The 26,922-nt window shown below is 45.6% G+C and overlaps 1 protein-coding gene across 5 annotated transcripts in view; it reads left to right on the top strand.

The window, feature by feature from the left end:
• The window catches only part of LOC137351703 (dedicator of cytokinesis protein 7-like), a 215,906-nt gene that overhangs the window by 153,967 nt on the left and 35,017 nt on the right, over positions 1-26,922 (top strand). For 4 of the 5 annotated variants that reach the window (XM_068016430.1, XM_068016428.1, XM_068016431.1 and 1 more), the window contains 14 exons: positions 984-1,166; positions 2,028-2,160; positions 3,249-3,348; positions 6,508-6,604; positions 7,373-7,507; positions 8,958-9,104; positions 11,335-11,493; positions 15,254-15,354; positions 16,481-16,673; positions 17,617-17,760; positions 18,856-18,987; positions 19,908-20,042; positions 24,076-24,165; positions 25,346-25,582. In XM_068016430.1, the coding sequence (XP_067872531.1) occupies positions 984-1,166; positions 2,028-2,160; positions 3,249-3,348; positions 6,508-6,604; positions 7,373-7,507; positions 8,958-9,104; positions 11,335-11,493; positions 15,254-15,354; positions 16,481-16,673; positions 17,617-17,760; positions 18,856-18,987; positions 19,908-20,042; positions 24,076-24,165; positions 25,346-25,582 (1,986 nt within the window). The remainder of the gene's footprint in view (positions 1-983; positions 1,167-2,027; positions 2,161-3,248; positions 3,349-6,507; positions 6,605-7,372; positions 7,508-8,957; positions 9,105-11,334; positions 11,494-15,253; positions 15,355-16,480; positions 16,674-17,616; positions 17,761-18,855; positions 18,988-19,907; positions 20,043-24,075; positions 24,166-25,345; positions 25,583-26,922) is intronic. The other variant, XM_068016429.1, reaches the window with a different exon arrangement.

Raw genomic sequence — 26,922 nt, 5'->3', positions numbered from 1 at the left:
CGATGCATTATATACCAAACTGCAGATGGATAATGTCAAAACAGGTGGGATGAGTAGGGAGTCACATGTTGATCAGAAAATCATTGGGACGATTGTATTGTGGGATAAGGAGCATATCTTGGGACAGGAAGAAAATGTGGAGAATGAGAAATGTATCGTAGGGGGAGCCTGGGTGGATTGTGAGGAGGCTGGGTGTATCGAGGCAGGAAGGGGAGCTAGGCTGTATCGCAAGGGCACCTAGCTGTATTGTGAGGAGCTAAGGTATATTATGAGTACTAGGGGTATATCATGGGGGGGCGAGGAACGTATTGCGCAGAGAGCTAGACAAGAGACATTTGATAAGGTCCTTGGTCAGAAAATGCACAGCCCGATGTGCTGCTGAGCTACACCCTGTGTGTGGAGTGAGTTAATAAAAGGCTGTAACACAGTTAGCCTCAGCACCCCTGGCCAAGGATAAATCAGCAGTGTACCTGCTGCTGATCACTGTCCAGTAATTACAACGTGTGAACGTTGGATGAGGAAGGTTTGGGTTCAGCTGTGGTACCACCCCCCCCCCCCTCCTCCCCATCCCCCCCACCCCCCTCCCCACAGTTGAACGTTTTGCTAAAACTCACACTAGGCTCAAGGATGATAAATAGCAATTTGGGTAAGGTAGCAGTGAGTATCAACACTCATGGAAGCAGCAGGAGTCAGTGCCGACAGGACAGGAGGGAGGAAACTGCTGGGAAAGAGCAGACACCTCCCCACACAGCCTGTTCTAATCTCCCAATTTGGAGGAAGTGGTTTATGAAACGATGGAACCACACTCAGTGCACAAGCTGGATCTGCTCTTTGTGAGGGATGGCAGGAGGGGAATAAAAACTTGACACTGTCCAGCTCCCTTTGCCAACAGAACATGTAGCATTGATGCCCTGAGCTTGCTGCGGTGCCATCTTAACAGTCCGTCACATGGAAGATGCAACTTACATTTCTCTTTTTTGCAGTTCTCAAGTCCAAGTTCCGCCACGTCGGCAGAAGTGACCCAAACCTTGCTGTTCTGCTTTCTATGGGTTCTGAAGAAGGCTGATGATGCTACCATTAAAGGGTGGCTGCTGAAACTTCCAACCCAGCACCTGCTCAGCTTCCTGGAGCTTCTAGACCTCTGTGTGTCCAACTTTGAGTACGAGGTCAGACAGTGACAAGATACACAAGTGTAAAAAAAAATCATTTAGATTTTCAGTAAACCCAAAATTAATTTACTTTCTAAAAGAATCATTGCACGATCCTTACGGAGGAAGGTTTGAGGTGGCTTCCTCCTAATGATAGTTGCCCTGCATTCCTGGAAGAATGGTAGAGTTCCAATTTCATGTACCATGTATGAGCAAGCAAGTTAACTTTAAAGTAGGTAGTGCCATGTGAAGGGGTGAGGGCTGGCTAAAAAAATTGTGAGTGGTCTCAGGGTTTTAAAGTTATTATCCCAAGAAGTGATGCTGTAACTGTAACGTTACCTGACTAACTGAGTACAATGGGGCATCACCCAGTGTTATGGGACACAACCCCAAATCCACTATTTCTGCAAATAAATCATGCATAAGGTTTATTAGAAAATTGTCAAGTGATCAGACAATAGTGTAAAACATCCTTGGCAATTGGAACTCAGAAAACAGCCACTGTCTGAGACTAAACCAGCTCCCTAAAGCAGCATTAGATTAAGGTCTGGTGTAGGCTGAGGCTGTGTCTGAGGTGCTGTGAGGAGCTTTGAACAGATTTACAGACAATGAGAAAGCTACATAGCAGCACCTGCTGGTGTGTGAACAAACTGTCCCACTGGGGCAGCTCTTGATTCTCTGCATGTTGGAGCCCAGATCTTGCCTGGTGGAGCCCATGATAGAGCTGATTGAATCTGCAGTCTGCAGGAGGAGAGGATGGGCTGGGCTAACTGACGTTTTCTCGTTTTGTTTCGACTCACATTGCTGTCCGCTATGTCTGAGAGAGGAATTGGCTTCATTACTGGCGCAAGGACACAATGACATTACATCTGTTCACAGGGCCAGCCATCCACAGAACAGATCAGCAGCCACGTTTACAGGAAGTCAAGGGACATGAAAGCGCGGCTAGAGGAAACTATCTTCGGAACCACAGGAGCCCGTAGGGAAATGATGAAACGGCGGGAATATCCAGGTGAGTGGGGGAGTGGGGGGGGGCCGCCCACCACACTTGCTCAAACCCTGACAACCTGGATCAGGTGACACGCCTCAATCTTCAAAACAAGTGCAATTCTTTGAATCTCTTCACCCATCTTAACTCCTTGCTCTTCCCTGAATCGGCTTCGCTGAAGTTTGGGGGGGATTGAATGTTCCTTGTGCAGCACACATAAGGCATCAACACTCCATTGTAACTGTTACTGTGGCCAGGGAAATGTTGGCCTAGGCCGATAGCTGGGCCTGGTGTGGCCTTGAGTCAGATGGGAAGCCCATTTAAATACAAACTAGTGTCATTTGGCAGCCCAACAAAAAGGTCCTAGGAAGGTACATTTCATATTTTGTACAGCCCAGCTTCTGGAACCACAGATATCCCGCAGACTGCTGTTGGTCTGGGCACATCCCTTCGATCGCCCCCATGCCGCCCCTTTGCCAACCACCCACCCTCCATGGCCTACCTGCAGGTGCTACTGGTGACCCAGCAAGGTGACTTTCCTGAAGGTTTCTAGTTTCCGTCACCAACCATTGGTGGCCGTGCCTTCAGCTGACTAGGCCCTAAACTCTGGAATTCCTCCCTAAACCTATCTACCTCTCTCTCCTCTTTTAAGACACTCCTTAAAACCTATCTTTTTGACCAAACCTGTTCTAGCATCTGTTTATGTGGCTCAATGTCAAATTTTGATTGATTACGCTCCTGTGAAATGTCTTGGGAGATTCTACTACATTACGGATGCCAAATAAATACAAGTTGTCAAAATCAGCAAGCTGCCTCCGGTCATTGACTTGGCACAAAAGCAAAATACTGCAGATCCTGGAAATCTGAAATAAATTGGTTTGGCTTCTGCGGCTTGCGATTTAAATGAGGCCCAGACCTCAGAATTACGGGGGCCTCTTCATTGCAGGGTGGCTGACCAGCTGTCTGAATGTAAATATCTACCTCTGGGTGTGTAAACCTGCAGGCAATATTCTCAACAGGACCTCTTCAATGTCTGAAAATCCCATCCTGGCTGAGATTTACATTCCTTTCTACCCTTTCTCTAAGTCTCATCTGTGTTTTTTTGTGTTCAGGAATCGACAAGTTATTCCCTGGGGTGAGCGTGGGCCTACAGGAGAAGTTACGCTGGCGGAAGGACCTGACACAGTGGCGCCAGGCTGTCGATAAAGACAAGTAAGAGGACACCATTCTCTGTCTTTGTGCATAATGTATTATTTATTTCTCTGTGTGTGTGTGTGGATAATGAGGGTACAGTTGTTCTTGAATGGTTGTGCAAAACAGGAGATAGTGAATTGGCAGCCTGTTTTACACTTGGAGTTTAAGGAGGCTGTCTGCTTGCTATAGTCCATTTTGCATCGCTCCAGGGGGTAAACACGGACAATACCACCTGAGAGAGGTTTTGGGTTTTAGACTTTTTTCGACCTCATTAGAAAATACAGAGAACCATGTGACCGTCTGTTCATCTCTGGAAAAACTGGGAGTTTTGTTACACAGAGAAGAGACAAACAGTAATTGAGACTGCAGCAGCAGAAAAGGCTGCGCCTCCCTTTCTTTCTTTCTCTCTTCCCAGAAAAAATCATGTTTGGAAACTGTCTGCGACTGTGGACCCCCCAAGCCTACAAACTGCTACAGTCAGAGTCCCAAGGAGGAGAACCACCTACCAGTCTGTCTTCAAGAAAACCCTGAGCTCAGCAGGCCAGCCACAAAGTGCACTTTGGCCAACCAAGGACTTCAAGAATACAACTTCAGCCGGAAAACCACCGAATCAACCAACACCACTGATGGTGTACTTAACTTTTATTTATTCTGGACTTTAATCCAACCAAAAAACCTACTTTCCATTTTGTAATCTATTTGTGTGTGTGTGATTCTCGTGTGAATGTGTGCGTGAATGTGTAGCGTATTTTTTAAAAATTATTTTTAAATCGGGTTTAGATTGTTAAATATATTTAACTTGCTTCTTTCTTGTTTAAACCCAAGAAAACCTGTCCGATTGGTTCTTTCACGATCACATTAAAGGAAAAGGGTAAACACTTGGGGCGGCACTGTAGCGCAGTGGTTAATACCGCAGTCTCAGAGCTCCAGCGATCCGGGGTCATTCCTGGGTACTGCCTGTGCGGAGTTTGCAAGTTCTCCCTGTGACCGTGTGGATTTCCTCCGGGTGCTCCGGTTTCCTCCCACATACCAAAGACTTGCGGGTTGATAGGTAAATTGGCCATTGTAAAAAAATTTGCCCCTAGTGTAGGTAGGTGGTAGGAGAATTGAGGGAAGGTGGGGATGTGAGACGGATAATGGGATTAATGTAGGATTAGTATAAAATGGGTGGTTGATGGTCGGCACGGACTTGGTGGCCCAAAGGGCCTGTTTCGGTGCCGTATCTCTCTCTGACTCACAGAGGTGGTAAGCACAACCACTGTTTAAAAGGAATAAACCCTATTGCAGTCAAATAAGAGGAAGGGCAAGAGGGGCGACAGTGACCCTTTCCTCACTTGGCCATAACAAAAGAAACTTGCATTTTTAAAATGTCTGTACCATATTTCTCCTAGGTTGCTCCCAGCAGTGTCCGGGAAGTTAATCTTTTGATTCTTGGTGACTCCAGGCCAAACCTGGAGAGTTGGCAACTTTGGTGCTGGGTTAGCACTGCTGACCTGTAAACATTCACTTTCCAGCAACAACAGCTTGTATTTATATAAGGCCTTTAACATAGTGAAACATCCCAAGGAACTTCAGAGGAGTGTACTCAAACATAATTTGACACCAAGCCACATGAAGAGATATTAATACAAGTGACCAAAAGCTTGGTCAAACAGGAATTTTAAGGAGAAAAATGATGTGGAGAGGTTTAGTGAGGGAATTTCAGAGCTTAGGGCCTAAGCAGCTAAAGGCACAGCTACCAATAATGGAGCAATGGAAAATGGGGATGCAGAAGACGCCAGAATTGGAGGAGCACAGAGGTTTCTGAGGGCTGTAGGGCTGCAGGAGGTTACAGAGGTAGGGAGAGGTGAGGGATTTGAAAACAAAGAGTCACTGGACAGTGATCAGGAGCCAGAATTCTGTCTGATGTTTCCCTCCCTAACCTCTGGACACTGAAGCGAATTTTAGCAACCCTCCTCAGCATAGACTTGGCCTAATAGCTGGTTCCTTCTTGGTCTGTGTGGCTCAGCTGTTTACTGGGGACGCTCACGGAACCGCCTGTGGCTTTCTTTTCCCACGTTCTTGAGGTGATGAAACATCTTCACTTAGATAGACGAGTGTTGACATTGATTCATGTACTTCTCTGTCCCTCGGCAAAGTTTATTCTGATGAGAGGAGCCCCTTCCAGTTGCAACATTTCAATGTAACGGCTTCCTCAGGTAAGGGCTCACTGTTTCTCTCTGCCCCTGCTAAGGATGTGGAAAAGTGACTTCCTGCATACATTGAAGCATTCAGAAATGTGTTTAACTTTTTTTTCCAAAATATACTTTATTCATAAAATTTGTAAAATTACATTACAAAACAATTCAAATTTGACATTACATAAAGTGCACTAAAGATCACTTTCCTTCAGTACAGTACATGAGGTACCTCAGTAACCTTGCCATTTTAAGTTATATTAACAATGTACATTTGCATTACGTACCAAAAACGTGCATACAGCCCGAGGAGTTTTACACAGGTTCCAGCCCCTCTGTATACTATCACAGGAGGGCCTTACACAGTGGCCTTACCCCATTGATCCTTTGTGGTGGCTGCTCCAAGCTTTAGTGTGTCCCTCAGCACAAAGTCCTGGACCTTGGAATGTGCCAGTCTGCAACACTCGGCCATGGACAGCTCTTTGCACTGGAAGACCAGCAAGTTTCGGGCAGACCAAGTGCGCTTTTCACCGAGTTGATGGTCCTTCAGCAGCAGTTGATGTTTATCTCGTTGTGCATCCTGGGAACATCCCATAGGGTACTGAGTCCTGCGTTACAAAGCTGCTCGGGATGAACATCGACAAAAACCACTGCATCTCCTTCCAGAAATGTGTTTACCAGTCACTGATTCCACAAGAGAGCATCGTCAGAAACGTAAAAGACGGAGAGTGAAAAGTCAGTTTATCGTAACTGCTTTATGCAGAGGGTGGTGAATGTGTGGAATGGACTGCCCAAGGAGGTGGTGAGGGCTAGTTGTATCAGCAAATTCTAGAGAGAGTTGGGTAAGTGCCTGAGAAGGCTATGGGGGTATCATGAGATATGATATTTCCTGGACCCTGGATCTGGTCCAGTGGCCTAATCCAATGTTCCTCCCTTAAGCTGACACAGCTTGTTCCCAGCTCTGATGCTGATGCAATGATTTTTGTCTCTGTTATCTCAGGTTGAAGGTAGAGCTTGAACAAGAAACCTTGATCAGTGGAAACCTGACTGTGGAGACTAACCTGATTGTGCTCGACACCTTGGAACTGGTGAAACAGGTATGAGGTGCAGTGCACCTCTCTCCTCAGCTCCTCTTCACCCCAACTTTCATACATCCACAAATGACAAATAAAGTTCAACAGAATTAACATCGTGAAAAATCAAGTGTTCAATATCAAGGACTTAGAGGTCCAAAGGGATTGTTGTTCTGAGTTTATGCTTCTGGAAAACTGTCTCTTGTGGCCTCAGAGTCAATCGATGGCCAAGGCCTTTCTATCCTTGATAGTTGCAAAATCAAAACTTCAAGACCAGCATTATAATATTTTATCAGAAGATATTTGATTAATTCTCTACTGTTTAAGTCTGTTTGAGGTCCCAGTGTTTGCCAAATCTCACTTTGTGTGGTTACTTTTGCTGCACTAGTTACCCAGTCTCCCAGTCTCTGTCACTCCAATAGTGGTTTAATATTCTCCTTCCTCCAATCCATTGATAATATTAACTCTTGGGACTTTATATAGAATCATTAAGTCATGGCACGGAAGAAGGCCATTTGGCTCATCAACTCCATACCGGAACTAATTAACTATACTGTGTATTTCAGCCATAACATATCTGAGGTTTCAGATAAGATGCATGCATCATCATACCTTGTCTAGCAAGCTGTATTTATTAAATACTATTCATGGACTGATTATTCTTTATGGAGTTAAACCCTAACTCCTCTCACTCCTGGGTTATGAGAGGAAGGAGGCAGTGAGTCGCACTTTGCCCTGCCCAATATCCATTCTATTAAGTCCAAAAATTCAGCAGCATTTCCATTCTCTCAGCAGTGCAGCTCGATGCTGGAGTTTAAGCCTGTGGTCACAGGGATCCTGAAGGTCCTGATTCACAGCCTATGCTGCAACCAGAGCAATCTCTACCTGCAGAACTGTTTCAACACACAGAGAGCCGTCATTGCCAAGGTAACCAGCTGTTTCATGAATGGGGTGAGAACTTTGTGAATGAGTTATTGAATGTAAGGACTATATGAAGGGGTTGCCAACCCTTCATCAGGTTTATAGAGGAAGAACAAGTGAAGTACTCCTGGACTGGTACCCCTGGTCTTCCAGCATTGGACAGAAAAAATTAGGGAAGAATGGGAAGGGGGTGGTGCTGAAGCTGTTTGTTTAATGGGATGATGAGGTGTGCATCAAAGCATATTCTAAGCAAAACAGCAGGTGGGGTTGATAACTGGACAAAACAGAAAATTCACAGATTCCCATACCCCTGCTCCACACTGTAGGTATTCGATTTCATTACCAAGTGACCTGTTTAAAGCAAATCACCACATGCACTGATGCTGACTGTGAGTGGTCAGTGTGTGGAGCAGTGAGAGACCTTAAAGACTATATTTATTTAAGGGGCAGTGTCTTTGTAAAAAGTGTACAGCAAAGCAGAAATGTGCACACTGCACTGCAGAGAAAGCAAAACAAGGGGGCAAAATCTTAAAACTAGAGCTTGACCATTCAGGAGTGCAATCAGGATGCATTTTTTTCATAAATCACATGGAAACACATTCTGGTGTTATTTTTATGGGAGACCATCATAGTTATATGGCTATTCTCCCTCCCCAAACTAAAAAGCTTTGGACAAATTATTTTGCTCAAGGATAATACTCGTGTAATGCTACATGATTTTCTATAAACCAACAGAAATTTCAAGTGGATGTGTCAATATTGTGTTGCTTCTTCATGAAATCCTTTCTGCCTTGAGTGTCTCTGATGTTCCATCCCTGATATTACTTTGTCTGCTTTTCTGTCTCTCTGTTTGTGTGTATCTTTATTTTTTAATCTCTCTTTGTGTCCCTATGTCAGTTTCTGACCCTCTGTCTGTCCCTGTCCCTTGTGTGTTTGTCTGTCTACTTCTCCCACTCTGCAAGTTCCAAGTTGGAGATCCTGAGGCTGCAGTGCAGATGCAGTTCCTCCTATTTTTGAGGCTCAGATACAGGGCAAATCCCACTGACTAGGATTACCCCAGGTAAAAATGAGATTTTGAAAGTAAATTAGGCGTGGAAAAGGACAAAGGCTAGTTGGCATTGAATAAATAGTCTCAGTCCTGCAGTTTGGCTGTCAGCAAATTAACTAATACACTGGTTAAATATTTATCTGTATGTTTGTGGTATTATTGTGTTTACTTGTGTGCATACCTGGCCATTTGTGTGTGTGTACATACGTATTTATATATGTGTGCATAATGTGTGTATATAAATTTGCATGTACTTGTGCGTTTAAAGAATACTGATTACAGCTGAATCCTGGGCTCTGTTAATACAAGTTGTGTTGATCACACTGATGCTGTTGATTTGTTGTTGTCCTGAATATTTGAGCAGTTCCTCCTCAGAGCTAACTGGTTGTTGCTGTATCCTTGTTGCAGTTTCCGGAAGTGCTGTTTGATGAGGACTCAGAGCACTGCATGGACTTGTGCTTGCTGCTGCTACAGAGATCTATGAGTCATTTTGAGAGCACACGGGCTCAGGCCACAGCCTCCCTCTACCTGCTCATGAGGCAGAGCTACAAAGTGGTGAGCGTGAAATAGTTCGGAGGGACTCAGAAGGCATCTTAGCTTCCACATTTAATTTTCATAGAAGTTAGGGATGCAAGCCATTGGATTCTGCATCAGTGCCAGCTGTGGCGCAGTGGGTAGCAATCTCGCCTCCCAGTCAGAAGGTTGTAGTTTCACATCATATTCCAGTGACTTGCATACAAAATCCTTTGGGATGTCCTGTGGTTGTGAAAGGCGTTACATAAATGCAAGTCTTTCCTTCCTGCGTGTTTGAGGGCCTTTTGTTATTATGGAGAAAGTAGGCCTGGGTTATCTGCATTAGAGCGGTCAATATCCATGGGGAAATATGATGAGTAACACCAATAATCAGTGAGAGTTTAATTGATTACAAACCCTGGGTTGGAACACTCAAACTGATGGCACGAAGTCCCTGACTCTCTTCCACAATTTACTGCAGTTTCGTGCTTTTTCTTAATGATTGCAGCATTCGTAATTTAATGTTTCCAGGACAAGAAAATATACTGTTGTGACAGGTTCAAAGGACAAAGTAGGCTAAACATTCCTGGCGGTGGCAATGGCACATGATGCTCAACACATTCGTCTGACATTTCTCCATCTGCTAATTTAACGGAAGGTGTTAAGCCCATTTAGAATCATAGAATGGTACCGCACAGAGGAGGCTATAGTTTAACTTCACCCTGTGATGTTGCCCTGAAGTTCCCACTGTGTTCATTTTCATATTGAACATATCAATATTAAACAAATCTGTAATTAGTAGTCTTTATTTTTGAACTAGACTACAATAGGTTTCAAAATAAAATTATCAAATAAAGTATGAAATACAAAACCTTCTGAGCAGGGGTTGGGATTCCTTTCAGACAATAAATCTCCTCCCTTCAGCACTCACAACACCTTTGCAACTGCTGCAAACTTCACTTTTGTGGACATTGGACCATATTCCCTTAGAAAACTTGGACATACAACTTAAGTGATGAAACCCAAGCCCCACTGCGCCTTCTGTGTAATTTTCTTGTCTTCATGTGTCACGACGACTGCATTTGAAGCTTGTTTTTGAATTGTCGCTTTTGCTAGTTCTCTAGGTTGGCACATATGGAGGTGGCAGATCAGTTGATATTGCTGATGGGTAATAGAGGTGGGTGTCACTGGGGGGGGGTGCTGAAGTGGGCAGACAGAGAACAGCAGTGCACAGTAATGAGGGGAATCGATTATTTGTGGGGGTGGGGTGCTGCCCTCTATTCCAGCAAGTCGAAGCGGTTAAACATAATTAAAGGACCCTATTTGACCAAATCATGTAATTCAACAATCAGTCAACCCACAAAGTCGATTAAACAAGTTCACAGCAAAAGAGTGCTTACCATTCTACACAGCAGCTGTGTGACATAGTGGGACAAGTATGAAACCTCAGATCAGTATTTCTATCTGTATTTTCCCATTTGCCACCTGTGGAGGGAGGTCTTAGCTAACAATTTACTGGAGATCCTTGAGGAAGTGATGGCTTTGTTGGCTGCAGAGAATCTGTCCATTTAGATCTGAGTATGCTCTTTAATACTGTGATACAGTTAGGAATCACTTCACGAGGCATGGAATAGAAGGCCAGCTTTTGAGGTGGATTGAAAATTAACCAAACTGGAGAGAACAAAGGGTGTTTGTAAAGGGAGCTACACTGAAATGGCACAGTTCACTCGTGAATGCCTCAGTGGTCAAAGTACATCAGTGGTTTAGAGCTGGGGCAGAAACAGATTTATGTTTGCCGATGACACTAAATTGAAAAGGCTGTCAAACGATAAGGAAGAGGCAAACCAGCTACAAAGGGATCTGGATTTTCTTATTTGAAATGCCAAAGCCATATTCATTGCTGTATTTCTCTGAAGGTGGTGGAGCCATCTCAGGGGGCATTAAGAGTAAACCATGTGGGACTGGAGTCGCATGTAGGCCAGACTGGTTAGGGGTGGTAGGTTCCTTTTCCTGAAGGGCATGAGTGAACTATTTGGGTTTGCTGTGCAGTTGGAAGTTTACATGCTGCCCATAAATGAGCGGATTTATTGAGTAAAGTTTCACAACTTGCTGTAGTGGATATTGATTCCATGATCACTGGGTTGCTCGTTCAGCGGTTAGGCTACAGTAGGTTCGGGGGCTGATGAGTGGCAAATTATATTAATATGGGCTTAAATATTTTCCAACCACTTTGAATGTTGTGTGCTCATCACCTGGGACTTCTTGTGCTCAGCATTTTCCGAGAATGAAAATGTACATCACCCTATCCCTGGCATCCTTAGCGGAGAAAATATCGAACCAGGATGAGCACTGTCTCCAGAAATCTCTTGGGATAATCCTCACCTACCTGGAGACAGACAAAGCTATGGAGGATACCGACTTCCCTGCACAGGTAAGGAAACCCCAAACCTTAAAGGGACTTAGTCCTAATCGCAGGCAAGTAACATAAAGTGCAAGACTTGTGAGATTTATGCTCTGCTGTGCAGCTATGTTGTAGGTTGAGAATGTGATGCAAACAACTTTTCTGATCCAAGTTCATCCAGGCAATGGAGAGGAGCAGTGTGGCCAATGTGTGATGTGCCTGTCCAGGCTCAAGAATACAGCTGGTTCTTGACCCAGGTCATTGATATTGCCCTGGGGCATCCTAGACATAGGCCTTGGCCAGGAAAGCAGGGCAGGAAAATAGCACAGTGGTAGGCCTGAGAGGCCTGGGGCCTTCTGGCTGCGGCTGGAGACCAGCACCCAGAAGGGACTGAGCTCAGCCTAGTCAGAGATGGGAGGGAAACGGGATGGGAAACAGATCAATAAAGACTGACCTTGGCTTCCTCCTTTCTCACAGAGCTGGTCCATGAGGGTCCTGGCTTTAACCAACACCTAGCTTCAGCTGGTACCCGCATGTTAGGAGCCCAATGGACCGACTGAAAGTATAGTGTGACAGGAAGCAAGCACTCTACCCCCACCACCAACCCCACCCCCTCCCCCCCCCCACCCCCGCAACCCAAACTCCTCACAAGGATCCCTGGAATCCTGGGGCATTGTAAAGGGGCCAAAGCCCTGAGGAAAACGGATCTACCTCACTCCGCCCCCTCCCCTGGGGTTGAGAATTCCCTGGGGTCAAAAGTCAGGGAAATCGACTGATGATCTTACAGTAATGGTATTTCTCTCACTCTCCTTGGAGTGTAAGGATCATCTCTCAGTCCTCTGGCACTTAGGAATTGTGTCTCTCACTTAGTTCAGCACTATGCTCGTGTCATGATGCAATATGTTGATGCAGAAGACTGATTCAGCATCACATCCACCTTTCGAGCGAGACCTTAAACTGAGCGCCATCTGACAGTTCAAGTAGATGTAAAATATTCTGAGGCAATATTCAAAGAAGAGCAGACATGTTCTCTCACTGCCCCAGCCCAATACTTAAAAGCAACACCACCAAAAGCAGATTCACTGATAGTGCTTGAATGTGGGACCTTGTGAGAAAATAGGATACAATATTTGCCTATGAAATCAGACTTCAAAATAATGAATTGGTTGTATGTCCCTGAGGACATAAAAGGCACTAGATAAATACAAGTTCTTTCTTTAAAATCGATGGTTGATATGGCAACAATGGAAACCTGGCAAATATTTCAATGGTTACTATTTTGGACTATTTTGCTATGTTAACTGTACAAGTGCTTGTTAGAAAGGTGATGCCTTATTTAATGTAGGCACATATTTAGGTGCCAATGAACTGATCAGTACTTTCTAATTGACAAAGCCTCAAGCTTGTAGTGATAAGTTGATGGTAGGGTTGCCAACTCTAGTTGGATGTATTCCTGGTGGTTTCATCATATGGCCCCTTGCTTCCAACCATCCTACCAGCTCAAACAGCAATTTTTCCCATTTCCAATATACGGATAACTAATAAAGAGAGTGTTCAAAGAACATGACAAATACACATTTTTCTTTAATGTCCCTATGACTTTTCTCCCTGGTTACTTCCAGCACTAATTTCTGGAGACTCCAGGACAAACTTAGAAGGTTGGCAACCCCAACTCATAGTGAAGTAACAACATTGCACTTGGCCTGTCTCCAGTGTGTGGCCTCTGCTGTTGGACTCTCCCTGCGGTTTGTTGTGTGTAGCTCTCAGAGATCAGGAGGAATAATTATAGACAGTTCAATGATCTTATTCTCACAGCCAAAGATACTGTGGGCAAATGTTCCATGTTTCCCCCTCGCCCCTTATTTATCAGAGAATTATGTCTTCTTCACCACCTCAGTAATATACAGAGCCCGTTTGTCACTAGCTTCCCAATCAATTTGAGGGGGCAGCGTTTCTGGGGTTTTTTTCCAGCATATAGAAGCTCAGTTCAGAGCTAATTGGACAGATTTAATTTTGTTCAAATGAAACCAGCGATGAGCTCAAGTGGTCTGCACACTGTTGACATCACTTGCTGCAGAAACACTGGGAAAACATCCGGTAGAACAATGTCAGGAAATGTGTGTGGATGTTTTCCAACAATCCTTCGATGTGCCTTATGCACCTGTGTCTAAGAACATAAGAAATAGGAGCAGCAGTAGGCCATTCAGCCCTTCGAGCCTGCTCCAACATTCAATGAGATCGTGGCTGATCTTCAACACCATTTTCCTGCACTATCCCCGAATCTCTTGATGTTTTTAACATGTAGAAATCTATCGATCTCAGTCTTGAACATACTCAAGGACTGAGCCTCCACAGCCCTCTGGGGCAGAAAATTCCAAAGATTCCCCACCCTCTGAGTGAAGAAATTCATCCTTATCTCAGTCCTGAATGGCCTGCCCCTTATTCTGAGACTGAGGCTCTAAAGGGGCTTGGGATGTCAGTCAGTCTCTGGCAGAGGATTGAGAGTAGCTGCTCCCTATTCCAAAGGTGTCAGCAGTGACTCAGTAGTAGCACTCTCATTTCAGAGTCAGAATAAGCTAGGCTGACACTTTAGTGCAGTACTGAGATGATGAGATATTAAACTAAGGCCCTATCTGCCCCGTCAGGTGGATGTAAAAGGCCATAATGACAGTATTTGAAGAAGAGCTGGGGCATTCTCCTGGTATCTGAGCAATATTTATTCCTAGAAACACAGAACATTGACAGTACAGAAGGAGGTCATTCAGTCCATTGTGTCCGTACTAGCTGAAAATGTGCTATCCATCCTAATCCCGCTTTCTAGCTCTTGCTCCCTGGCCTTGTAGGTTACGGCACTTCAGGTGCACATCCAAGTATTTTTTTAAATGCGATGAGGGTTTCTGCCTGTAACACCTTTTCAGGCAGTGAGTTCCAGATCCCCGACACTCTCCAGGTGAAAAAAATTTCTGCTCAATTCCCTTCTAATTCTTCAACCGACATCACTAAAAAAAGATTATCTGGTCATTTATTTCAATGCTGTTTATGGGATCTTACTGTGCACAGATTGGTTACCAAGTCTCCTTACATTACAACAGTGCCTACATATCAAAATCACTTCATTGGCTGTAAAGCACTCTGGCCCCATCACCTTCTCAGAGAAACTAGAGATGCGCAATAAATGTCAGCCTTAGCATCTCAAATAAACGCCGCAATATAAATACAAGTCCTTTCTTTTTCACTGCAAATGCTGCTTCACTTCAACTGAGGGAGAGTGCTTTGGGTACAACAGACAGATAGCCCCGACCCCTTTAACATCCCTGCTTTCCTCACCTGGCAGAGAATTGGGAAATCACAATCAGACATTGCGCAGAGCTGAAGTCGGTCCTGGAATTTAAACCTAGACTACCACTAGTGGGAGACCCTCAGACGCTGAGTCCTCTCCACTTTAGCCCAAGACCTTTCTCTTTTGCTTCCAGGGCACTGCACCTTTGCTCTGCCGGGCACTGCCCCGTTTCTCTGGGGGGCACTGCCCCGTCGCTCTGGGGGGCACTGCCCCTTCGCACTGGGGGTTCTGATTCTACTCTCTTTCCCACCCTCACACATTACCCTCCCCAAACCTATTCTCTTTCCTACTCCTCACACCTCATGGATATTCAACCTTGAGTGCCCTTTCCACTGACACCTCTGACTCTGAGTGGTGCTAAGTGATTGGAGAGCTGGTCCCTCCATGGACTGATTGTTAACTCGATAAGCAAATCAGGTAGTAAATATTTAACTAGTGCTGATCTTTCAGGTGGAAGAGCTTTTAAGCAATCTGAGTGCAGTATCGTGTGACACAGTGAAGCTGCAGGAGTACCCAAAGGATGTGGACATGAAAATTGACCTGATGTACAGGTAATGACCCAAAGGACAACAAACTGCTCCTCCACTATAGATGGGGGTGGGGGGAGGGATGTGTGTGGTGGGGGCAGAGGTGACCTGATGAACAAATGCATTCTCTCCAATAGTAAATGTTATAATTCGTATCTGACAGGCCTAACAGTTAAGTGTTGCTGAGTGAAGCGCCCATGTAATGAGAAGCATCCATTCAATTTTGACCCTGTAACCTCTGACTGAGGTTGTGACAGGGTCAAAGCTCAGCTGCTTTTGTTTGGGTAGATCAGGATCTCTGGGCCCTTGGGATGAGACTTGCAGAACCTGAAACTACTGGTGGTAGAGCTGGCAGCATACCGAGCCCTCCCGTCTCAGCAAGGGAGCCATGTGCTTTCCTGTGGCAATTGCAGTTTAGGGAGAAGGTTTCTGGCCCATCTCTCAATCAGCACAGGGAAACTTTCAAGGGACGAAAACAGGCAGGATTGGCACGTGGATTGCATCTTACTGCAGCTGCTCTAAAATACGGGTATTGGTTGCATCCGGTCACATCTGACAACTAGCAACATCTGAAAACCTCAGCACTGCATCAGTCCTGCCCAAGACACATTCTGATCCCTAGATTCTGATTAATTTTTCTATAAGGGCATCACTGTTTTAATTGCCATTGATAGGAGTTTACAGCTCAGACAGACTGGTGTGAAGAACGATGCTTTGACTTGTTCAGTCCTATTCATGTCCTGGCCACATAGCAATTCCTTTGGGATCAGACAGATGGACTATAAGGGTCTTTTCCAGCCCTGTACATTCCTTTGTTTGGCCTAATGTAATGGATGGTTCCAGTTAGTTCCAGGTTCACAGCAATGACAGGAAAAATCCCAAGAAATTTGTCACCTTTCACATAATCAAGAAACTGTTCAACTGGAAATCCTTTTGACACTTATTGTGAAGGATGCACTTCATGCCTAATTTCATCCAATTAACAAGACTGGACAATGTTTATAAATGAGTGGCATCCACAGAAACTTTGAATAAACTCTTGATAGTGTGAATAGGTCAGTGACAGATTGCAGCACATTGTAAACAGGGAGCAGATTCGCTGGCGAGGTAGGTTATTTGTCTACTCTAAGTGTTTTGTGCTTTCCTGTAGAATTGCAAAGGGTTTGCAGAATTACTTGGACCTTCGGCTGATGTGGCTGCGGAACATCGCGATGAAGCACATTGAAAGGAAACAGTTTGCCGAGGCGGCACACTGCTTGGTGCACAGCGCTGCCCTAGTGGCGGAATACTTGAACCGTGTCGAAGGAGCTGTTCATCTGCCTATGGGTAGCGTGAGTTTCCAGGTCAGCTTCTGGGAACGTGTGACAGCAACAACAACAACTTGCATTAAGATAGTAACTTTAACATAGTAAAGATGCTTCATGGCAGCATTATCAGACAAAATTTGACATCAAGTCTTATGAAGGTTATTATAACAGGTGATCAAAAACTTGGTCAAAGAAGTGGGTTTCAAGGAGCATCTTAAAGGAAGAGAAAAAGGCAGAGAGGTTTAGGGAGGGAGTGCCACCAACCAGGCCTCAAAGGCAAACTCAGAGTTTGGCACCCCATTTGGTTATCCCTTTGGGAGTTCACATTCTCTGCCTTGCCATGATGAGATGCAGAGTATCTGAGAATGCGCGCCCAAGGCTAGGCCCACTGCCGCACACTGGTGTCTGTAGGCCTGGAACCAGGTTCAGTTTCATACAGTCCAAATCTGGTGTCACGTTTTACTTCCATTAGGGCCTCAGGAAAAGGGCTGAACACCTTCCTCATCTCAAGACTCGATGAATAAGAGATAAATAGTAGAAGCGACGCCAATTCCTGTGCCGACGTCTTATTATAAGGAAGTGAGCTGCCCGTCACTGAAATTTGTCAGTAAATTGACTGGATATTCTGCGTTTGACAGGTGCTGCCCTCAGTTTGGCCAATTATGCCCGGGTTTGCCTATCTCTGTCTGGTTTCAGCCAGTGGTGCCCTGGTTCGACTGGCCCTTTCCTAGTTCATTTCTCCTAGTGGTCGTCCCTTGAGCACCCTGTTCTTAAGTTTTAAAATTAATTTGCAATTCTAAAAAAAATGTTAAATTTTTAATGTGAATTTTTTAAAAATTAATTTATGAATTTGCTATTTTAAGACATTATGACCAGTGCCTAAGCACAGGCTGCTTGTTTGTGCTTGATTGCCTGTTGGCTTATCGCTGGTCTCTGATTGGCTGCTGGCTATTGATCTTCTATCTTTTTACTTCACCAGAAAATTTCCATCAATGTCTTGGAGGAATCATTGGTGTCTGATGAGGTCTTTTCCATGGAGAGAGAGGGCATTTGCACAGGAAACATCTTCAGTGAAGAGGGTCTCCTGGAGTTACTGGACGATGCGGTCGAGTTGTTCAACAGAGTATGTGTTCAATCTTTGTCAAACTGCGTGACAATGGAGCTGACTAGATCAGATTCAAGGTTAGGTTTTGTGATTCCCTGCTCCCAGGCAGAGCCTTGCTCGAAACGCAAGCACACGATGGAAAATCCAACTCAGAGGTCAGCTCACTTGGTTGACAGCACTCCTGATATTCCTGGGATTTTTTTTCTGCTGGGAATTTCACCTTGCAAAATTTGCCCTTAAATCTCTACCTTATGTTTATGTTCCCTATGGAGTAAGAATAGGGAAAATGGATTCTGGAAGTTTGCTCTGATGGTTTGGCCAGCAAGCACACAATGGGCCGAGTGTGTAATGTTTCTCAGATTGGGATGTAGATAGTCTCTGAAAATCAGAGGCAGCAGCTGACCAGTGCCACTCGAGGGAGCAGCAGTGTCAGCTCCTCCAGTGGAACTCAATTCTGAATCCAGGATTCATCTTCTGAATACGAAATCATAATCATTGAATGTAAATGATAGAGGCTGGATCAATCCCATTACCAGAATCAGGTCTGAGAGGCTCTGTCCTATCATTTCAGGACCCGGGTAGATGAAAGAGATGCAAAACAGGGGGTACCCATCAATCCCTTGTTATACACTACGTCTAATATTTAGTTCCACTGATTCAGTCGCTGAATATCGGACAGCAAATGTGATTCCACCTGCTTATCACTCTTACCCATGTCCAATTTCACTTGGTACCAAGCTGTGCCATACCTGACATGGGAATGCTTGATGGGGCAGCATAGAGGGAACTTTACACTGTATTTAACCTGTGCTGTACCTGTCCTGTGATTGCTTGATGGTTTAGCAAAGCACAGGCAGATGGTCTTTTTCTCTGCTGTAAACTCTGATGAACCTTCAATGGTTCGGTGGGCGGAGGCTGCTTTATTCCATTTCCGAACATATTTATTTCACAGTATATCTGACCTGGAATGCTGTTTGAATTCACACATTTTATGATGTGAAACATTAAAATCATACTTGAAATGTACAATGTGCCCAGATTAGGAACAATTGTGCATTTTTTTCATATCTTCAATGTGTAGTGTCTATAAAAAAAACTTTCTTTTTTTTTAAGGCAGAATATTATGAAGCAGTTTATGAAATTTACAAGATCAGAATTCCAATTGCTGAGTTTCATCGGAACATTAAGAAACTATCCGTTATTCACGGAAACCTGAAGGAAACGTTTGATTTGATCCTGAGTAAGGTAATGGCTCCTCTTGTGCCAGTGTGTGAGTAACACTCGTGTTCAATGTGAGAGTCCAGGTATATGCTGGGTGGCCACAGGCACTGGTGTTTCTGTCGTCTGCCAGCCATTCAGCTCACGAAGCAAGAAGACCTTTCCCTCCTCCCCGCCCCTGACTCATTTGGTGCTGCTGACCATTTTGCTTGGCTGCTTTTCTGTACATTCTTTGGTGAATATGTTGTTTGATTTGGAAAAATTCAGCGCAAGCTACTTGATGAGGTCCCTTGCAATGAGCACAGTCAATGAGCAGTGCTTCTGTTTGGGTTAGCTGCTCTGGTCAGGCCACTACCCTTGGTCTCAGTGCCACAGGGATGGAAAGGGGAAAATCAGCCAGGCTTCCTGCTTCTGATCTCAATTCAGGGAACTGTGCATGCTTGTATTTTGGCTTAGGTCAGCTATAGTGTCTCCCATAGTTGGTTACCCTGCCAATATTCACTGTCAGGCATGATGAATGGTATTTGACAGAGATAATGGAAGATGACCATTCTTGATTAGCAGATTCGCCACTGCAGGCCGTACTCAAGTTCCATGTGACAAGTGGTTAATGGAATCCTAGAACAGGGCTGCTTCCAGTGTTCTCTGTACAAGAGCATTGAACTGTGTGAGGGAGCTGAACAGGCAGGCAGAGCAGAATCGGGCAGGTGGAGAGGGGAGAGTCAGTGAGAGGGTGGTGGTGATAGCTGGACAATGATTAGAGTGCAGCCAGATATTGGTCGTCCTCTCTCCAGATGTAACTGATACAACAGCTCCATTAGACCCTCTGTACTGTGGTATGTGATGGGCAGTCCTTCAATAAACAGCTGATGATGCAACTGCCATTTGCAATGACAAATTCCAGCCTTTTTGTGAAAACTTCCCCTCTTTTTAATAATCTTTTTCAGGATAATAAGAGAATGTTTGGAACATTTTTCCGTGTGGGATTCTATGGATCGCAGTTCGGAGGGCTGGATAAGCAGGAATATGTCTACAAGGAGCCAGGGATCACTAAGCTAGTGGAAATCTCTGCCAGATTAGAGGTATTGGATCTTTAAGTCACAGAGTGTAAGGCAGCAACTTAGCAATATGATAAAAAAGTTCCCTGAGAAGTCGGGTGTACATCCAAACTGACCCCAGCTGTTCCTGCTCTCTGGTGTCACACAGTAACAGAGCTGAGTCACTGCCTTTCCAGACAGAGTGTCAACCAAGAACGCTTCATTTTAATGCTGCAGTATTTGTAATTTTTAAATTATACAACCTTCTAGCTCCTGGCTGGGCTCAGCAGATACCCAGTGTGGTACTGAGTCGCACAAACCAAGGAGGTTCCTGGGATCGATCCCGTGTCCGTGCTGAGTTAATGGAGTTCAGCCAGGGCAGGCAGTTAGGATGCTATAATTGGATTGGCCACTCCCAGGATGGTAAGTCACCTGGAGTCCCTGCTTTTGATCACTGGCCTGTGTCCCCTGTGGGAAAACATGTGAAGGTGGCCATCAGGGGAGGAGATGATCAGGCTTGGCTGTGATGCCTCCATGGTCAAATATCCAGCCAATTGTAACTATTTGGTCTCACCCCATGAAGAATTGGGTGAGATGCAGGAGGCTGCCCGGCACCTGTGGAACCTACAGCATGATTTAGCAGATTTAGGAGATGGGGAGAAAACTTGGGTTTGGAGAGCAGACACAGCTGTGAAGCTGAATCCAAAGCACATCCGTGGTTTGCCAAAACATGTCATTGTATTTGGACTTGTGTATTTTCTGTGGTTGCACATTCATCCTGCTACTGACAAACAAGTGATCAGTAATCGCTATCTGCACTGTGATAGGCGCGGGTGTGAAGAATGCTGGACAGATTGCGTCTTCTGATGATTATCAGGTCAAGTTGGTGCCAGTGGCCAGATCTCGGATGGGTGCCATGACACCTTGTGTCGATGTCTGCCCTGGAAGGAGGTGTTTCTATGCTGTGCACAAAGTTCTAGTAGCTGCTTTCCATTTTCATTCATCTTGCCAACACCATGATGACCGAGGCATGTTTGCCAAGAAACTCTATCTGATCCAATTCTTGCTTTAAAGTCCCCAGGAGAAATAACTTTTCCCCAAGTAATAAATGCTCCAGAATATCATCTAGCGTGTCGTAGAAGTGATCTTTGTCTTCGGAATTGGCATACAAGGTTGGTGCATAAGTGCTGATGATGGTGACAAAACTTCCATTTGATAGCAGAAGAAGAGATATGAAGCATTCAGAAGTAACAACAGGATCTCAATTCCCTGTGTCAGTCTGCTGTTGACAGACAAGCCCCCACTCCATGTTCACGGTGGTTATCTGCACTTATGCCATGCCAGTAGAAGGTATAACTGACCTCGCAAAATGATCCAGTGTCGGCCAATCTAGTCTCTTGGAGAGCAGCAATGTCGATGTTGAACTTGTATAGCTCTTGGTCGATCAATGCCATCTTATGTCCATTGTCTGTTGACTACAAGTCCTCATGCATGCCATGTCCTGATGTTACAGCATCCAAGCTGGAGAATCTTCAACTTTTGTTTCTAGGGCAGCCATTTACCGTCTGCTTGTCAGCTTGGGATCCCTAATCCTCACACACCTATAGAGCAAGGCAAACATTAGCAGATCAGTACCTTATTGGCTGGGGGCTGCCCAGCTTGAGGTGGGCAGTGACTAACTAATAGAATACAATGACCTTTCCCACCGTCAGTGGCAACCCGTGACGCCCTTCCCTTACCCCAGTCGAGCTGAGCTTATAACCCGTAAACTGCTACCTGCAATGTGGGTCCTTCACTGGTAAAAGGATGAAGTGTCCTCTCCATTTGTTTTTTTTTGTTGCATAACCTGGGCAGGATTTGGAGACATAGACTTGCGCAGCATCTGCATCTCCCTCTCGACCTTATAGACTAAATCCAGAGGAAGGGTGGGAGCCCCTATGTCTGGGGCCCACTCAGTTGCAGGAGTTGACGGAAGGTGCTTGCTTATAGGACACCACTCCAGTGCCTTGACTGTCCCGAGCCAGACCCACAAGGCAGTGGGTACTTTTTAAAATTCATCCATGGGATGTGGGCGACGCTGGCCAGGCCAGCATTTATTGCCCTTGAGAAGGTGGTGGTGAGCTGCCTTCTTGAACCGCTGCAGTCCATTTGGGGTAGGTACACCCACAGTGCTGTTAGGAAGGGAGTTCCAGGATTATGACCCAGCGACAGTGAAGGAACGGCGTTATAGTTCCAAGTGTGGTGTGTGACTTGGAGGGGAACTTGCAGGTGGTGATGTTCCCATGTATTTGCTGCCCTTGTCCTTCTAGTTGGTAGAGGTCTCAGGTTTGGAAGGTGCTGTCTAAGGAGCCTTGGTGCGTTGCTGCGGTGCATCCTGTAGATGGTACACATTGCTGCCACTGTGTGTCGGTGGTGGAGGGAGTGAATGTTTGTAGATGGGGTGTAAGTCAATCGGGCTGCTTTGTCCTGGATGGTGTCGAGCTTCTTGAGTGTTGTTGGAGCTGCACCCATCCAGGCAAGTGGAGAGTATTCCATCATACTCCTGACTTGTGCTTTGTAGATGGTGGACAGGCTTTGGGGAGTCAGGAGGTGAGTTACTCGCCTCAGGATTCCTAGCCTCTGACCTACTCTTGTAGCCACGGTATTTATATGGCTACTCCAGTTCAGTTTCTGGTCAATGGTAGCCCCTATGATGTTGATAGTGGGGGATTCAGTGATGGTAATGCTGTTGAATGTCAAGGGGAGATGGTTAGATTCTCTCTTGTTGGAGATGGTCATTGCCTGGCACTTGTATGGCGCGAATGTTACTTGCCACTTATCAGCCCAAGCCTGGATATTGTCCAAGTCTTGCTGCATTTCTACACGGACTGCATCAGTATCTGAGGAGTCACAAATGGTGCTGAACATTGTGCAATCATCAGCGAACATCCCCACTTCTGACCTTATGATTGAAGGAAGGTCATTGATGAAGCAACTGAAGATGGTTGGGCCCAGGACACTACCCTGAGGAACTCCTGCAGTGATGTCCTGGAGCTCAGATGGTTGACCTCCAACAACCACAACCATCTTCCTTTGCGCTAGGTATGACTCCAGCCAGCGGAGGGTTTTCCCCCTGATTCCCATTGACCTCAGTTTTGCTAGGGCTCCTTGATGCCATACTCGGTCAAATGCTGCCTTGATGTCAAGGGCAGTCACTCTCACCTCACCTCTTGAGTTCAGCTCTTTTGTCCATGTTTGAACCAAGGCTGTAATGAGGTCGGGAGCTGAATGGCCCTGGCGGAACCCAAACTGGGCGTCACTGAGCAGGTTATTGCTAAGCAAGTGCTGCTTGATGGCACTGTTGATGACACCTTCCATCACTTTACTGATTTTAGCTATGGGTACTATTTGACCCATAGCTGGCACCTGCTGGTTGGACACCAGGGCGTTCCACACTTCGCTGGCTGAATATCGCATCACTGCTGCAGTGCCCCTCTCTGCCTATGCACATACCATCCCCCATGCTGCCACAGTGCCCCTCTTCTGCCTGTGCACAGCCCATTCCCCCACACAGTCGCAGTGCTCCTGTTCAGCCTGTACACAGCCCATGTACAAATCCAATTTAGTTCAGCCTAGGGCCGTAGGGTGCGTAGTTGTCGGGTGTCACCGTGAAGAGGCACCACAGGGGATCTTGGTGATGCTAAGGCTGTGTACTGGCAGGAGAAACTTACAAACTCAGCTCCTTCTTCGCAATTAGCTAGCCAGCAGCAGTAGATCATGTAACTGCACTTGGCACATAACATTAACCTGTAACAGAGCCACTGACACATAACGTGGGTTTAGTACTAGAACCATAAAGAGTTCTTGGAATATGGAATACAATAGCATTCATGGCCAATAATACCATATCAATCATTGCCTTTAAGAGGGAATTGGTCAAACAGATGAAGAGGATAAATATTAAAGGATATGGGAAAAGATGAAGGATATGCAATTACAGCAGCTAACTCTAATACAGAGTTAGCACCAGCATGTTTATGATGGGCTGAATGGCCTCCTTTGTTGCTAAATCTGAAATTAATGTGCATATTTGTTGTAGGAATTTTACAAAATGCAGTTTGGAAATGATCAAGTGGAGATTATCAAAGATTCATCACCAGTTAAGAAGGGAAGCCTGGATCCCAACAAGGTATGTTAACAACTGTCATTGGTGTCATCAAATTCAAACATTAATGAGCAAAAAAAACAACAGAGCAGATGGGACTGTGTACAAGCTGGAAGCAGAGGCACTGTGGCAGTTTTAGACATGGTCTGTCTAGGCAGAACAGGAGCACTGCAACAGTGTGGGGGAATGGGCTGTGCACAGGCAGAAGAGCAGCACTGTGGCAGCATGGGGGATGGGCTGTATACAGGCGGAACAAGAGCACTGCGACACTGTGGGGGATGGGCTGTGTACAGGCAGAAGAGGTGCAGTGCAACAGCATAGGGGATGGGCTGTGTACAGGCAGAAGAGGGGCAGTGCGGGGTAGATGGGGGGCTGTGTACAGATGGAACAGGAGCATTGCGGCAGCGTGGGGAATGGGCTGTGTACAGATGGAACAGGAGCACTGCAACACTGTGGGGGATGGGCTGTGGACAGGCAGAAGAGGGGCAGTGCGGCAGCATGGGGGATGGGCCGAATACAGGTGGAACCGGAGCGCAACGACTGTGGGGGAGATGGGCTGTGTACAAGTGGAACAGGAGTACTGCGAATGTGTGGGGGATGGGCTGTGTACAAGTGGAACAGGAGCATTGCGATAGTGTGGGGGATGAGCTGTGTACAGGAAGAAGAGGGGCAGTGTAGACTGTGTAGATGCGGAACAGGAGCGCTGCAGCTGTGTGGCGGATGGGCTGTGTACAGGCCGAACAGGAGCACTGCAGGAGTGTGGGGGATGGACCATGTACAGGTGTACAGGAGCACTGCGGCAGTGTGGGAGATGGGCTGTGCACAGGCGGAACAGGGCATTATGATGTGAGCTATGCATACAGAGCAGAGGGACTATGAAACATTTCAAGATCCAGTGAGAGCTTCTAGCACAGGAAATGTTTTTCTTCCGTTGCTCTGGCTGAACAGGCTCGGGCAATAAGAAGCTGAGCCACACACATCAGAAATGTCCCTGGTTCACGCATACTTGTTCTGTGATGATTCTCAGCCAGGGTGGCAATGGGAGGGGGGTCACAGTTGGCCTCAGCACCCCTAGAGTAGAAGGGGTTAAAATTAGCCAGGGTTCCAGCTGCTGAGCAGCATCCCATACTCAGCCAGAAAGTCCAGAATAACTGGAGATCTAAGGGAAAATGATTAAACTAATAAAACACTCTTTCCTTTGAAGGCCTACCTACAGATAACTTACGTTGAGCCTTACTTTGAAGACTACGAACTGAAAAACCGAGTTGGCCACTATGAGAAGAATTCTAACTTGCGGCGGTTTGTCTACAGCACGCCATACACTCTGAACGGCCGGGCACACGGGGAGCTCAGCCAGCAGTTTAAACGTAAAACCATCCTGACAACCCTGCATGCTTTCCCTTACATCAAGACCAGGATCAATATCATAGAGAAGCAGGAGGTGAGGTGATGCAGTCTCAGGGCTTCCAACACAAAAGTGTCAGCATGGGTCAGTTGTTAACTTTACAAACTACCACCCCAACTGCAACCTCCCTTTCCTCTCCAAAGTCCTTAAACGTATTGTTGCCTCCCAAATCCATGCAAATCTTTCCTGGAACTCCATGTTTGAATCCCTCCAATCAGGTTTCCCTATCAGACCTGTGCGCGTTGACCTACATTGGCTCCCAGTCAAGCAGCGTCTTGATTTTGAAATTTTCATCCTTGTTTGCAAATCCCTCCATGACCTCACCCTTCCCTTTCTCTCTGTCATCTACTGCAGCCCCACAAACCTCTGCTCTCCTCTAATTCAGATCTCTTGAGCATTTCAATCATTCCTCGGCCATAATCTCTGGAATTTCCTCACTAAACCTCTCTGACTCTCTGCGTCCCTTTCTTTCATTAAGATTAAAACCTACCTCTTTGACCCAGCTGTTGGCCATCTGCCCTAATATCTCCTTCTGTGTTTGGGTGTCTAATTTTGTTTTATAATGCTCCTGTGAAGCGCCTTGGGATGTTTTATTATGTTAAAGGTGCTATATAAATAAAAGTTGTCATTGTTGTTGTTAATGCTCTCTGTACATTAATCAGAAAGGGTGTGAATTTGAGCCTTACTCGTAGGAGCATAGTAATAGGCGTAGGCCATTCAGCCCCTCGAGCCTATTCCACCATTCAGTTACATCATTGCTGATCTGCACCTCAACTCCATTTGTCTACTTTTGCTCCACATCCCTTGATATCCTTACCTAGTCAAAATTATCGATCTCAGACTTGCAAGTTACAGTTGACCCAGCAACCAGTCTTTTGGGGGAGAGAGTTCCAGATTTTTGCTATCCTTTATGTGAAGAAGTGCTTCCTGGATTTCCTTCCTGGATTTCCTGGCTCTAATTTTAAGTTTGTGGCCCCTTTGTACTGGATTCCCACATCAGAGGAAGCAGTTTCTCTATAACTACCCTATCGAATCCTTTTATCATTTTAAACACCTCAATTAGATCACCCCTCACTCTTCTAAACCTAGCAAATACAAGCCAGGTTTATGCAACCTGTTCTCATCATTTAACCCTTTAAGCCTGGTATCATTCTGATGAATCTGTGTTATACACTCTCCAATCCCACAATGTCCTTCCTGAGGTGGTGTCCAAGGTCCAGTGGCCTAAACTGAATGCAATACTCCAGATAGGCTTTGACAAAGGCTCTGTGTAACTGCTGCATTGTTTATTACCCATTGTATTCCCGTCCTCTTTACATAAAAGCCAACTTTTCTTTGGCTTTTTTGATTGCATTTTGTACCTATACATGAGCTTT

This window comes from Heterodontus francisci, chromosome 36 (assembly GCF_036365525.1).
Source record: "Heterodontus francisci isolate sHetFra1 chromosome 36, sHetFra1.hap1, whole genome shotgun sequence".
Classification (NCBI taxonomy): Eukaryota; Metazoa; Chordata; class Chondrichthyes; order Heterodontiformes; family Heterodontidae; genus Heterodontus; species Heterodontus francisci.
Note: the sequence above shows the minus strand (reverse complement) of the source record. Positions and strands in the feature narration are given on the sequence as shown.